The sequence below is a fragment of the Petromyzon marinus genome, unplaced genomic scaffold (assembly GCF_048934315.1).
Source record: "Petromyzon marinus isolate PM22_M1 ecotype Great Lakes invasive population unplaced genomic scaffold, UKy_Petmar_22M1.pri1.0 PM_Scaffold_97, whole genome shotgun sequence".
In the NCBI taxonomy this organism is placed as follows: domain Eukaryota; kingdom Metazoa; phylum Chordata; class Hyperoartia; order Petromyzontiformes; family Petromyzontidae; genus Petromyzon; species Petromyzon marinus.
The window spans coordinates 15,143-30,731 of record NW_027423707.1 but is presented as its reverse complement, the minus strand read 5'-3'; the positions used below and the strand labels follow the sequence as shown (position 1 = coordinate 30,731).

The 15,589-nt window shown below is 54.0% G+C and overlaps 1 protein-coding gene across 1 annotated transcript in view; it reads right to left on the bottom strand.

The window, feature by feature from the left end:
- LOC142923965 (uncharacterized) overlaps window positions 1-15,589 on the bottom strand; it is a 40,327-nt gene that overhangs the window by 12,234 nt on the left and 12,504 nt on the right. The window contains exon 6 of the mRNA XM_076064997.1: window positions 6,812-6,913. Within this exon, the coding sequence (XP_075921112.1) occupies window positions 6,812-6,913 (102 nt within the window). The remainder of the gene's footprint in view (window positions 1-6,811; window positions 6,914-15,589) is intronic.

The window sequence follows — 15,589 nt, the reverse complement described above, 5'->3', positions numbered from 1 at the left end:
ATCTCCTGTAGACCAGGCGAGGTAGTCAACATCTCCTGTAGACCAGGCGAGGTAGTCAACATCTCCTGTGTACCAGGCGAGGTAGTCAACATCTCCTGTACACCAGGCGAGGTAGTCAACATCTCCTGTACACCAGGCGAGGTAGTCAACATCTTCTGTGTACCAGGCGAGGTAGTCAACATCTCCTGTGTACCAGGCGAGGTAGTCAACATCTCCTGTACACCAGGCGAGGTAGTCAACATCTCCTGTACACCAGGCGAGGTAGTCAACATCTCCTGTAGACCAGGCGAGGTAGTCAACATCTCCTGTAGACCAGGCGAGGTAGTCAACATCTCCTGTAGACCAGGCGAGGTAGTCAACATCTCCTGTGTACCAGGCGAGGTAGTCAACATCTCATGTACACCAGGCGAGGTAGTCAACATCTCCTGTGTACCAGGCGAGGTAGTCAACATCTCCTGTAGACCAGGCGAGGTAGTCAACATCTCCTGTGTACCAGGCGAGGTAGTCAACATCTTCTGTGTACCAGGCGAGGTAGTCAACATCTCCTGTGTACCAGGCGAGGTAGTCAACATCTCCTATGTACCAGGCGAGGTAGTCAACATCTCCTGTACACCAGGCGAGGTAGTCAACATCTCCTGTGTACCAGGCGAGGTAGTCAACATCTCCTGTGTACCAGGCGAGGTAGTCAACATCTCCTGTGTACCAGGCGAGGTAGTCAACATCTCCTGTACACCAGGCGAGGTAGTCAACATCTCCTGTGTACCAGGCGAGGTAGTCAACATCTCATGTAGACCAGGCGAGGTAGTCAACATCTCCTGTAGACCAGGCGAGGTAGTCAACATCTCCTGTAAACCAGGCGAGGTAGTCAACATCTCCTGTAGACCAGGCGAGGTAGTCAACATCTCCTGTAGACCAGGCGAGGTAGTCAACATCTCCTGTAGACCAGGCGAGGTAGTCAACATCTCCTGTACACCAGGCGAGGTAGTCAACATCTCCTGTACACCAGGCGAGGTGGTCAACATCTCCTGTAGACCAGGCGAGGTAGTCAACATCTCCTGTAGACCAGGCGAGGTAGTCAACATCTCCTGTGTACCAGGCGAGGTAGTCAACATCTCCTGTACACCAGGCGAGGTAGTCAATATCTCCTGTACACCAGGCGAGGTAGTCAACATCCCCTGTGTACCAGGCGAGGTAGTCAACATCTCCTGTGTACCAGGCGAGGTAGTCAACATCTCCTGTGTACCAGGCGAGGTAGTCAACATCTCCTGTACACCAGGCGAGGTAGTCAACATCTCCTGTAGACCAGGCGAGGTAGTCAACATCTCCTGTGTACCAGGCGAGGTAGTCAACATCTCCTGTGTACCAGGCGAGGTAGTCAACATCTCCTGTACACCAGGCGAGGTAGTCAACATCTCCTGTACACCAGGCGAGGTAGTCAACATCTCCTGTGTACCAGGCGAGGTAGTCAACATCTCCTGTAGACCAGGCGAGGTAGTCAACATCTCCTGTAGACCAGGCGAGGTAGTCAACATCTCCTGTACACCAGGCGAGGTAGTCAACATCTCCTGTACACCAGGCGAGGTAGTCAACATCTCCTGTAGACCAGGCGAGGTAGTCAACATCTCCTGTGTACCAGGCGAGGTAGTCAACATCTCCTGTACACCAGGCGAGGTAGTCAACATCTCCTGTAGTCCAGGCGAGGTAGTCAACATCTCCTGTGTACCAGGCGAGGTGGTCAACATCTCCTGTGTACCAGGCGAGGTGGTCAACATCTCCTGTGTACCAGGCGAGGTAGTCAACATCTCCTGTAGACCAGGCGAGGTAGTCAACATCTCCTGTGTACCAGGCGAGGTAGTCAACATCTCCTGTAGACCAGGCGAGGTAGTCAACATCTCCTGTACACCAGGCGAGGTAGTCAACATCTCCTGTAGACCAGGCGAGGTAGTCAACATCTCCTGTGTACCAGGCGAGGTAGTCAACATCTCCTGTGTACCAGGCGAAATAGTCAACATCTCCTGTGTACCAGGCGAGGTAGTCAACATCTCCTGTACACCAGGCGAGGTAGTCAACATCTCCTGTGTACCAGGCGAGGTAGTCAACATCTCCTGTAGACCAGGCGAGGTAGTCAACATCTCCTGTGTACCAGGCGAGGTAGTCAACATCTCCTGTACACCAGGCGAGGTAGTCAACATCTCCTGTAGACCAGGCGAGGTAGTCAACATCTCCTGTAGACCAGGCGAGGTAGTCAACATCTCCTGTATACCAGGTGAGGTAGTCAACATCTCCTGTGTACCAGGCGAGGTAGTCAACATCTCCTGTAGACCAGGCGAGGTAGTCAACATCTCCTGTAGACCAGGCGAGGTAGTCAACATCTCCTGTGTACCAGGCGAGGTAGTCAACATCTCCTGTACACCAGGCGAGGTAGTCAACATCTCCTGTAGACCAGGCGAGGTAGTCAACATCTCCTGTGTACCAGGCGAGGTAGTCAACATCTCCTGTGTACCAGCAAGGTAGTCAACATCTCCTGTGTACCAGGCGAGGTAGTCAACATCTCCTGTGTACCAGGCGAGGTAGTCAACATCTCCTGTAGACCAGGCGAGGTAGTCAACATCTCCTGTACACCAGGCGAGGTAGTCAACATCTCCTGTAGACCAGGCGAGGTAGTCAACATCTCCTGTACACCAGGCGAGGTAGTCAACATCTCCTGTGTACCAGGCGAGGTAGTCAACATCTCCTGTGTACCAGGCGAGGTAGTCAACATCTCCTGTACACCAGGAGAGGTAGTCAACATCTCCTGTGTACCAGGCGAGGTAGTCAACATCTCCTGTAGACCAGGCGAGGTAGTCAACATCTCCTGTGTACCAGGCGAGGTAGTCAACATCTCCTGTAAACCAGGCGAGGTAGTCAACATCTCCTGTAGACCAGGCGAGGTAGTCAACATCTCCTGTAGACCAGGCGAGGTAGTCAACATCTCCTGTGTACCAGGCGAGGTAGTCAACATCTCCTGTAGACCAGGCGAGGTAGTCAACATCTCCTGTGTACCAGGCGAGGTAGTCAACATCTCCTGTACACCAGGCGAGGTAGTCAACATCTCCTGTAGACCAGGCGAGGTAGTCAACATCTCCTGTAGACCAGGCGAGGTAGTCAACATCTCCTGTAGACCAGGCGAGGTAGTCAACATCTCCTGTAGACCAGGCGAGGTAGTCAACATCTCCTGTACACCAGGCGAGGTAGTCAACATCTCCTGTGTACCAGGCGAGGTAGTCAACATCTCCTGTGTACCAGGCGAGGTAGTCAACATCTCCTGTGTACCAGGCGAGGTAGTCAACATCTCCTGTGTACCAGGCGAGGTAGTCAACATCTCCTGTACACCAGGCGAGGTAGTCAACATCTCCTGTGTACCAGGCGAGGTAGTCAACATCTCCTGTGTACCAGGCGAGGTAGTCAACATCTCCTGTACACCAGGCGAGGTAGTCAACATCTCCAGTGTACCAGGCGAGGTAGTCAACATCTCCTGTACACCAGGCGAGGTAGTCAACATCTCCTGTGTACCAGGCGAGGTAGTCAACATCTCCTGTAGACCAGGCGAGGTAGTCAACATCTCCTGTGTACCAGGCGAGGTAGTCAACATCTCCTGTGTACCAGGTGAGGTAGTCAACATCTCCTATAGGCCAGGCGAGGTAGTCAACATCTCCTGTACACCAGGAGAGGTAGTCAACATCTCCTGTGTACCAGGCGAAGTAGTCAACATCTCCTGTACACCAGGCGAGGTAGTCAACATCTCCTGTGTACCAGGCGAGGTAGTCAACATCTCCTGTACACCAGGCGAGGTAGTCAACATCTCCTGTACACCAGGCGAGGTAGTCAACATCTCCTGTGTACCAGGCGAGGTAGTCAACATCTCCTGTACACCAGGCGAGGTAGTCAACATCTCCTGTGTACCAGGCGAGGTAGTCAACATCTCCTGTGTACCAGGCGAGGTAGTCAACATCTCCTGTGTACCAGGCGAGGTAGTCAACATCTCCTGTGTACCAGGCGAGGTAGTCAACATCTCCTGTACACCAGGCGAGGTAGTCAACATCTCCTGTGTACCAGGCGAGGTAGTCAACATCTCCTGTAGACTAGGCGAGGTAGTCAACATCTCCTGTGTACCAGGCGAGGTAGTCAACATCTCCTGTATACCAGGCGAGGTGGTCAACATCTCCTGTGTACCAGGCGAGGTAGTCAACATCTCCTGTGTACCAGGCGAGGTAGTCAACATCTCCTGTGTACCAGGCTAGGTAGTCAACATCTCCTGTAGACCAGGCGAGGTAGTCAACATCTCCTGTGTACCAGGCGAGGTAGTCAACATCTCCTGTGTACCAGGCGAGGTAGTCAACATCTCCTGTGTACCAGGCGAGGTAGTCAACATCTCCTGTACACCAGGCGAGGTAGTCAACATCTCCTGTACACCAGGCGAGGTAGTCAACATCTCCTGTGTACCAGGCGAGGTAGTCAACATCTCCTGTAGACCAGGCGAGGTAGTCAACATCTCCTGTGTACCAGGCGAGGTGGTCAACATCTCCTGTACACCAGGCGAGGTAGTCAACATCTCCTGTAGACCAGGCGAGGTAGTCAACATCTCCTGTGTACCAGGCGAGGTAGTCAACATCTCCTGTACACCAGGCGAGGTAGTCAACATCTCCTGTAGACCAGGCGAGGTAGTCAACATCTCCTGTGTACCAGGCGAGGTAGTCAACATCTCCTGTACACCAGGCGAGGTAGTCAACATCTCCTGTACACCAGGCGAGGTAGTCAACATCTCCTGTGTACCAGGCGAGGTAGTCAACATCTCCTGTGTACCAGGCGAGGTAGTCAACATCTCCTGTACACCAGGCGAGGTAGTCAACATCTCCTGTGTACCAGGCGAGGTAGTCAACATCTCCTGTGTACCTGGCGAGGTAGTCAACATCTCCTGTGTACCAGGTGAGGTAGTCAACATCTCCTATAGGCCAGGCGAGGTAGTCAACATCTCCTGTACACCAGGAGAGGTAGTCAACATCTCCTGTGTACCAGGCGAGGTAGTCAACATCTCCTGTACACCAGGCGAGGTAGTCAACATCTCCTGTGTACCAGGCGAGGTAGTCAACATCTCCTGTACACCAGGCGAGGTAGTCAACATCTCCTGTGTACCAGGCGAGGTAGTCAACATCTCCTGTACACCAGGCGAGGTAGTCAACATCTCCTGTGTACCAGGCGAGGTAGTCAACATCTCCTGTGTACCAGGCGAGGTAGTCAACATCTCCTGTACACCAGGCGAGGTAGTCAACATCTCCTGTACACCAGGCGAGGTAGTCAACATCTCCTGTACACCAGGCGAGGTAGTCAACATCTCCTGTGTACCAGGCGAGGTAGTCAACATCTCCTGTACACCAGGCGAGGTAGTCAACATCTCCTGTGTACCAGGCGAGGTAGTCAACATCTCCTGTGTACCAGGCGAGGTAGTCAACATCTCCTGTGTACCAGGCGAGGTAGTCAACATCTCCTGTGTACCAGGCGAGGTAGTCAACATCTCCTGTACACCAGGCGAGGTAGTCAACATCTCCTGTGTACCAGGCGAGGTAGTCAACATCTCCTGTAGACTAGGCGAGGTAGTCAACATCTCCTGTGTACCAGGCGAGGTAGTCAACATCTCCTGTATACCAGGCGAGGTGGTCAACATCTCCTGTGTACCAGGCGAGGTAGTCAACATCTCCTGTGTACCAGGCGAGGTAGTCAACATCTCCTGTGTACCAGGCTAGGTAGTCAACATCTCCTGTAGACCAGGCGAGGTAGTCAACATCTCCTGTGTACCAGGCGAGGTAGTCAACATCTCCTGTGTACCAGGCGAGGTGGTCAACATCTCCTGTGTACCAGGCGAGGTAGTCAACATCTCCTGTGTACCAGGCGAGGTAGTCAACATCTCCTGTGTACCAGGCGAGGTAGTCAACATCTCCTGTGTACCAGGCGAGGTAGTCAACATCTCCTGTACACCAGGCGAGGTAGTCAACATCTCCTGTGTACCAGGCGAGGTAGTCAACATCTCCTGTGTACCAGGCGAGGTAGTCAACATCTCCTGTGTACCAGGCGAGGTAGTCAACATCTCCTGTAGACCAGGCGAGGTAGTCAACATCTCCTGTGTACCAGGCGAGGTAGTCAACATCTCCTGTGTACCAGGCGAGGTAGTCAACATCTCCTGTGTACCAGGCGAGGTAGTCAACATCTCCTGTGTACCAGGCGAGGTAGTCAACATCTCCTGTACACCAGGCGAGGTAGTCAACATCTCCTGTGTACCAGGCGAGGTAGTCAACATCTCCTGTGTACCAGGCGAGGTAGTCAACATCTCCTGTGTACCAGGCGAGGTAGTCAACATCTCCTGTACACCAGGCGAGGTAGTCAACATCTCCTGTGTACCAGGCGAGGTAGTCAACATCTCCTGTACACCAGGCGAGGTAGTCAACATCTCCTGTACACCAGGCGAGGTAGTCAACATCTCCTGTGTACCAGGCTAGGTAGTCAACATCTCCTGTGTACCAGGCGAGGTAGTCAACATCTCCTGTGTACCAGGCGAGGTAGTCAACATCTCCTGTAGACCAGGCGAGGTAGTCAACATCTCCTGTGTACCAGGCGAGGTAGTCAACATCTCCTGTGTACCAGGCGAGGTAGTCAACATCTCCTGTAGACCAGGCGAGGTAGTCAACATCTCCTGTGTACCAGGCGAGGTAGTCAACATCTCCTGTGTACCAGGCGAGGTAGTCAACATCTCCTGTGTACCAGGCGAGGTGCCACTCACAGGCTCCATGTCGCTGGCGAGGGAGGAGAGGTCGAGATTAGAGCGGAAGTCAGCGATCATTTCAGAGAACTCCCAGTTGGGTTGAGACGTGTCCACCTCCTGTGGTGGGAGAACACAGACACACACACACACAGTCACACACACACACAGTCACACACACACACAGACACACACACACAGTCACACACACACACACACAGACACACACACACACACACAGTCACACACACACACACACAGACACACAGTCACACACACACACAGTCACACACACACACAGTCACACACACACACAGTCACACACACACACACAGTCACACACACACACAGTCACACACACACACACACAGACACACACACACACACACAGTCACACACACACACACACAGACACACAGTCACACACACACACAGTCACACACACACACAGTCACACACACACACAGTCACACACACACACAGTGACACACACACACAGTCACACACACACACAGTGACACACACACACAGTCACACACACACACAGTCACACACACACACAGTGACACACACACACAGTCACACACACAGTTACACACACAGTCACACACACACACAGTCACACACACACAGTCACACACACACACAGTCACACACACACACAGTCACACATACACACAGTCACACACACACACAGTCACACACACACACAGTGACACACACACACACAGTCACACACACACACAGTCACACACAGACACACACACACAGTCACACACACACACAGTCACACACACACACAGTCACACACAGTCACACACAAACAGTCACACACACACAGTCACACACACACAGACACACACACAGTCACACACACACAGTCACACACACACAGTCACACACACACAGTCACACACACACAGTCACACACACACACACAGTCACACACACACACACAGTCACACACACACAGTTACACACACACACAGTCACACACACACAGTCACACACACACACACAGTCACACACACACAGACACACACAGTCACACACACACACACAGTCACACACACACACAGTCACACACACACACACAGTCACACACACACACACAGTCACACACACACACAGTCACACACACACACACAGTCACACACACACAGACACACACAGACACACACAGTCACACACAGTCACACACACAGTCACACACACACACAGTCACACACACACAGTCACACACACACAGTCACACACACACAGTCACACACACACACAGTCACACACACACACAGTCACACACACACAGTCACACACACAGACACACACACACACAGTCACACACACACAGTCACACACACACAGTCACACACACACAGTCACACACACACAGTCACACACAGACACACACAGACACACACACACACAGTCACACACACACAGTCACACACACACAGTCACACACACACAGTCACACACACACAGACACACAGTCACACACACACAGTCACAACAACAACAACAACCGCCATTCGCCACTAAGTGGCGGTGACGTCACCACGACGCTTGTGCCAGGCTATGTGCACCCTGAGGCCACGTGAAGTGTCGAACGCCCGCTGGCAGGAGGTCACGGGGCAGACCCAGGTGCCACGGGTCGACTGACTGAGATGACTGGCTGATGCACCACCTGTGCCCCCTACTGTGCCAACCTGCTGTGCTTTAGCCACCCGGCGCTCCGCTCGCTGTTGTGAGCGTCGCTCCTCCGCCCTCCGTTGTTGTTGGAGGGCGACTGCCTCCAACTGCCCAGTAGCATCCTTCACGAGCCTCCTCCACAGAGGCCGATCTTGACACCGCTGGTACCAGTCATCGGCAAGTCCACTCAGCTCCACGTCCTCCTGTACCACATCACTCCATCTCTTCTCTAGCCCGTGCCGCGCCCGCTTAGCCCCCTCAATCCGGCCAAACAAAAGCTGTTTCGGCATGCGGTGGCTGGGCATGCGGGCTACATGACCCAGCCATCGCAGCCTTGCCTGCCGGAGGAGCTCACCGATGGGACCCTGCCCAGATCTTTCAAGGATTTGTGAGCTCCTCACACAATCCAGTCTGGTTAAACCCAGGATGGATCGTAGGCAGGCCAGCCTAAATGTTTCCAACCGGCGAAGATGTTCCATTAGGGGGGTCCACGCTTCGCAAGCGCAGAGAAGGGAGGGAATGACCGTGGCCGAGAAGACCTGAAGCTTAGTGCGGAGCGACAGACCAGGTAGCTTCCACACAGCGTTACGCAACCGATGAAAAGATATTGCCGCTCGACTGATTCGGAGTGAGACCTCTGCTGTTAAACTGGAGCCAGTCATAAGCACACTGCCCAGGTATGGGAAACTCTCCACTCTCTCCACAACTGCCCCATCACCGATTGAGAGTTGTGGGGGTTGAGTGTCCGATGGTACAAAATACCCAGGCAGGTGCTTAGTTTTGGTGGGGCTGATGGTAAGGCCCCACCTCTTAGTGGCACGCTCCAGTCTCAGCAGCAGCGTCTCCAACTCCTCCTCTGACTGAGCAGCTATTACCAAGTCATCAGCATACATAACGTGGTTGAGCAATAGGGAGCCATCCCTTGACCGCACCCGGGCATCGATTAGCCTCCCATTATATCTGTACCATATGGAGATTCCCCCGGTACAGCTATTGAAGGCTTCACGAACTACGTGGTCAAAATAGATGTTAAATAATGTGGGAGCCAGAGGACATCCCTGTCGCACCCCAAGGTGTACAGGGAATGGTTCTGACTCCCGGCCACGTAGTTTTACCCGGGCCCGCTCACCATCATGAAGGTCCTTAATGATCGTGAGCAGAGGGTCAGGTACTCCAAAAGCACGAAGAACGACCCAGAGCCCAGGCCTACTGATGGTATCATAGGCCTTGACCAGGTCAATAAAGCAGAGATGTAGGTCTTGTTGGAATTCCCTACACCTCTGCTGTAGCAGACGGACAGAAAAATATGGCATCTGTGCAGGACCGCCCTTTCCTGAAACCGCATTGGGGCTCCGCAAGCCTCTCCTCAGCGTGCCTGGCAAGGCGATGCTGAATAATCCTTGCCAGGACCTTTCCCGGCACACTGAGGAGTGAGATGCCCCTGTAGTTGTTACAGTCTGTGCGGTCCCCCTTCTTAAAAAGGGGGACCACCAGGGCATCCTTCCAATCCTGCGGAACCCGTCCAGTGGTCCAGACTGTTGTTATGATGTCATATAGGGCAGTCTGTGCACAAACGCCACCCTCCCTCAGCATTTCGCTTGGGAGATCATCTCTGCCCGCTGCCTTTCCTGGTCTCAGACTCCGGATCGCCTTCAATACTTCCTCAGCAGATGGCACCTCAGCCAGCCACTCACAGGGGGTGACTTCATCCAATATTTGAGGCACCGCAGCCTCAGCAGGGTCATCCTCACTTTGTGCCACGATGTTTTCCTGGTTGAGGGATTTTCCCTCCCCCAGGACCTCACAGAAATGCTCAGCAAATCTGCGAACCTGTTCCTGGGGGTCGGAAATTGGATCACCGTTTTTTCCCCTAATGATGGTAATAGGTGTGGCGCTGCAGGTTACTTTTTTGATGGAGTTAAATAGAGATTTGTGATCACGGGCCACTGAGGCAGACTCCATCTCCTCAGCAACCCGCGACCACCACCCATCCTTGCAGCGCCTCACGGCTCTCCGAACCTCCGAGCGAAGGCTGCGGTAAGCCTCCTCATTCTCTGACGTGGGATTCTGTAGCCGATGACAGTGGGCCTGTCGCTTTTTCTCAACCATCGTGAACAACTCCTCTGTCATCCAGTGTGTCTGGGGAGGTCTGGACCGCGTACCCAAAGCAGCCATTGCAGCTGCATGAGTCGCAGTCCTAAACCTCGCCCATTTACCCTCGACATCAGGAGGAGTCGGGGACGATGCCAATCCCAGCCGCAAGCGATGATGAAATTCTCGCTTGCAACTTTCATCAGATAACTGAGACCAGGCCACTTTAGGTTGGAATGGGGTCCTGGGTGTACACCCACCACCGGAGTGGAAGAATGGCAGGCGCATCTTACAGATGACTAGTCGATGGTCAGAGGGTAGATCAGCTCCACGGTAGGTCCTGGTGTCAAGGACATGGGCTCGCATTCGCTGGTCCGTCACTATGTAGTCCAGCAGATGTTCTTGCTTGGACCCGGCATGCATCCATGATGTTGTGTGGATGCGCCGATGCCGGAACAGCGTGTTGGTAATTACAAGCCCATGGGCTGCACAAAAATCTAGCAGCCTCCTACCGTTGTTATTGAGCTGATCTGGCCCATGCCCTCTAATCACTCCAGACCAGGTGCCGGTATCATGACCAACTCGGGCATTGAAGTCACCCAACATGATGACTCTATCCTGAGGGGCCACTTTAGCCAGCACCTGTGACAGGAGGTCATAGAAGGCATCTGACTCATCGGCTTTGCCTGCATCCCTCCACGGATGTTCATCTTCGGTGGGGGCATAAGTAACCACGACCACCATTCCTCGCCTCCGGTTGATGGGAAGGCGAGCCCAAAGTAGCCTGGGGCTTACAGCTTCCCACACCTCACCGCCACGCTCCCACGCCCCCTTCATTCTTTTGTTCAAAAGAAGACCCACACCCTGTTGTTTGGCAGTCTGCTGCCCCGAGTAGAGGACTGTCCACCCCTCATGGTGGCAGGAGCCAGAGCCGGTCCACCGGACCTCCTGAATGCCGCATAGATCCAGGCGGTACCGGTCCAGCTCCCTACAGAGGAGTGGCAGCCTCTCCTCTGCAGTGAGCGTTCGAACATTCCACGTGGCCAACCGTAGTGGCTTTTCGTTGTTTCTGGAGTAGCCCCGAGGGTAGGTATTCAATCTCCTGGCTCCGCCAATTGGGGTTTGGCCAGGAGACGTCATAGACGCCTGGCCCCCCGGGGCCTCCGGCACAAGCTTAGTTGTTACATATTTCAGTTTAATTCGTAGTTTCGTGGTAATTAATTGAAGGTGGAGGGGTTACCAGCCCCTCGCACCCGTCCAGAGCCCCCGTTTAGCCCCTGTGGTGGACACATATGCCATGAGGGGGGGAGCCAATCAAAATTGGATCTCCCCCCACAGCGCTGTCCACGACAGAGTTGCCCGTCCGGCACACACACACACACACAGTCACACACACACAGTCACACACACACAACAACAACAACAACAACAACCGCCATTCGCCACTAAGTGGCGGTGACGTCACCACGACGCTTGTGCCAGGCTATGTGCACCCTGAGGCCACGTGAAGTGTCGAACGCCCGCTGGCAGGAGGTCACGGGGCAGACCCAGGTGCCACGGGTCGACTGACTGAGATGACTGGCTGATGCACCACCTGTGCCCCCTACTGTGCCAACCTGCTGTGCTTTAGCCACCCGGCGCTCCGCTCGTTGTTCTGAGCGTCGCTCCTCCGCCCTCCGTTGTTGTTGGAGGGCGACTGCCTCCAACTGCCCAGTAGCATCCTTCACGAGCCTCCTCCACAGAGGCCAATCTTGACACCGCTGGTACCAGTCATCGGCAAGTCCACTCAGCTCCACGTCCTCCTGTACCATATCACTCCATCTCTTCTCTAGCCCGTGCCGCGCCCGCTTAGCCCCCTCAATCCGGCCAAACAAAAGCTGTTTCGGCATGCGGTGGCTGGGCATGCGGGCTACATGACCCAGCCATCGCAGCCTTGCCTGCCGGAGGAGCTCACCGATGGGACCCTGCCCAGATCTTTCAAGGATTTGTGAGCTCCTCACACAATCCAGTCTGGTTAAACCCAGGATGGATCGTAGGCAGGCCAGCCTAAATGTTTCTAACCGGCGAAGATGTTCCATTAGGGGGGTTCACGTTTCGCAAGCGTAGAGAAGGGAGGGAATGACCGTGGCCGAGAAGACCTGAAGCTTAGTGCGGAGCGACAGACCAGGGAGCTTCCACACAGCGTTACGCAACCGATGAAAAGATATTGCCGCTCGACTGATTCGGAGTGAGACCTCTGCTGTTAAACTGGAGCCAGTCATAAGCACACTGCTCAGGTATGGGAAACTCTCCACTCTCTCCACAACTGCCCCATCACCGATTGGGAGTTGTGGGGGTGGAGTGTCCGATGGTACAAAATACCCAGGCAGGTGCTTAGTTTTGGTGGGGCTGATGGTAAGGGCCCACCTCTTAGTGGCACGCTCCAGTCTCAGCAGCAGCGTCTCCAACTCCTCCTCTGACTGAGCAGCTATTACCAAATCATCAGCATACATAACGTGGTTGAGCAATAGGGAGCCATCCCTTGACCGCACCCGGGCATCGATTAGCCTCCCATTATATCTGTACCATATGGAGATTCCCCCGGTACAGCTATTGAAGGCTTCACAAACTACGTGGTCAAAATAGATGTTAAATAATGTGGGAGCCAGAGGACATCCCTGTCGCACCCCAAGGTGTACAGGGAATGGCTCTGACTCCCGGCCACGTAGTTTTACCCGGGCCCGCTCACCATCATGAAGGTCCTTAATGATCGTGAGCAGAGGGTCAGGTACTCCAAAAGCACGAAGAACGACCCAGAGCCCAGGCCTACTGATGGTATCATAGGCCTTGACCAGGTCAATAAAGCAGATATGTAGGTCTTGTTGGAATTCCCTACACCTCTGCTGTAGCAGACGGACAGAAAATATGGCATCTGTGCAGGACCGCCCTTTCCTGAAACCGCATTGGGGCTCCGCAAGCCTCTCCTCAGCGTGCCTGGCAAGGCGATGCTGAATAATCCTTGCCAGGACCTTTCCCGGCACACTGAGGAGTGAGATGCCCCTGTAGTTGTTACAGTCTGTGCGGTCCCCCTTCTTAAAAAGGGGGACCACCAGGGCATCCTTCCAATCCTGCGGAACCCGTCCAGTGGTCCAGACTTTTGTTATGATGTCATATAGGGCAGTCTGTGCACAAACGCCACCCTCCCTCAGCATTTCGCTTGGGAGATCATCTCTGCCTGCTGCCTTTCCTGGTCTCAGACTCCGGATCGCCTTCAATACTTCCTCAGCAGATGGCACCTCAGCCAGCCACTCACAGGGGGTGACTTCTTCCAATATTTGAGGCACCGCAGCCTCAGCAGGGTCATCCTCACTTTGTGCCACGATGTTTTCCTGGCTGAGGGATTTTCCCTCCCCCAGGACCTCACAGAAATGCTCAGCAAATCTGCGAACCTGTTCCTGGGGGTCGGAGATTGGATCACCGTTTTTTCCCCTAATGATGGTAATAGGTGTGGCGCTGCAGGTTACTTTTTTGATGGAGTTAAATAGAGATTTGTGATCACGGGCCACTGAGGCAGACTCCATCTCCTCAGCAACCCGCGACCACCACCCATCCTTGCAGCGCCTCACGGCTTTCCGAACCTCCGAGCGAAGGCTGCGGTAAGCCTCCTCATTCTCTGACGTGGGATTCTGTAGCCGATGACAGTGGGCCTGTCGCTTTTTCTCAACCATCCTGAACACCTCCTCTGTCAGCCAGGGTCTTTGGGGAGGTCTGGACCGCGTACCCAAAGCAGCCATTGCAGCTGCATGAGTCACAGTCCTAAACCTCGCCCATTTATCCTCGACATCAGGAGGAGTCGGGGACGATGCCAATCCCAGCCGCAAGCGATGATGAAATTCTCGCTTGCAACTTTCATCAGATAACTGAGACCATGCCACTTTATGTTGGAATGGGGTCCTGGGTGTACACCCACCACCGGAGTGGAAGAATGGCAGGCACATCTTACAGATGACTAGTCGATGGTCAGAGGGCAGATCAGCTCCACGGTAGGTCCTGGTGTCAAGGACATGGGCTCGCATTCGCTGGTCTGTCACTATGTAGTCCAGCAGATGTTCTTGCTTGGACCCGGCATGCATCCATGATGTTGTGTGGATGCGCCGATGCCGGAACAGCGTGTTGGTAATTACAAGCCCATGGGCTACACAAAAATCTAGCAGCCTCCTACCGTTGTTATTGAGCTGATCTGGCCCATGCCCTCCAATCACTCCAGACCAGGTGCCAGTATCATGACCAACTCGGGCATTGAAGTCACCCAACATGATGACTCTATCCCGAGGGGCCACTTTAGCCAGCACCTGTGACAGGAGGTCATAGAAGGCATCTGACTCATCGGCTTTGCCTGCATCCCTCCACGGATGTTCATCTTCGGTGGGGGCATAAGTAACCACGACCACCATTCCTCGCCTCCGGTTGATGGGAAGGCGAGCCCAAAGTAGCCTGGGGCTTACAGCTTCCCACACCTCACCGCCACGCTCCCACGCCCCCTTCATTCTTTTGTTCAAAAGAAGACCCACACCCTGTTGTTTGGCAGTCTGCTGCTCCGAGTAGAGGACCGTCCACCCCTCATGGTGGCAGGAGCCAGAGCCGGTCCACCGGACCTCCTGAATGCCGCATAGATCCAGGCGGTACCGGTCCAGCTCCCGACAGAGGAGTGGCAGCCTCTCCTCTGCAGTGAGCGTTCGAACATTCCACGTGGCCACCCGTAGTGGCTTTTCGTTGTTTCTGGAGTAGCCCCGAGGGTAGGTATTCAATCTCCTGGCTCCGCCAATTGGGGTTTGGCCAGGAGACGTCATAGACGCCTGGCCCCCCGGGGCCTCCGGCACAAGCTTATTAGTTACATATTTCAGTTTAATTCGTGGTTTCGTGGTAATCACACACACACAGTCACACACACACACAGTCACACACACACAGTCACACACACACACAGTCACACACAGACACAGTCACACACACACACAGACACAGTCACACACACAC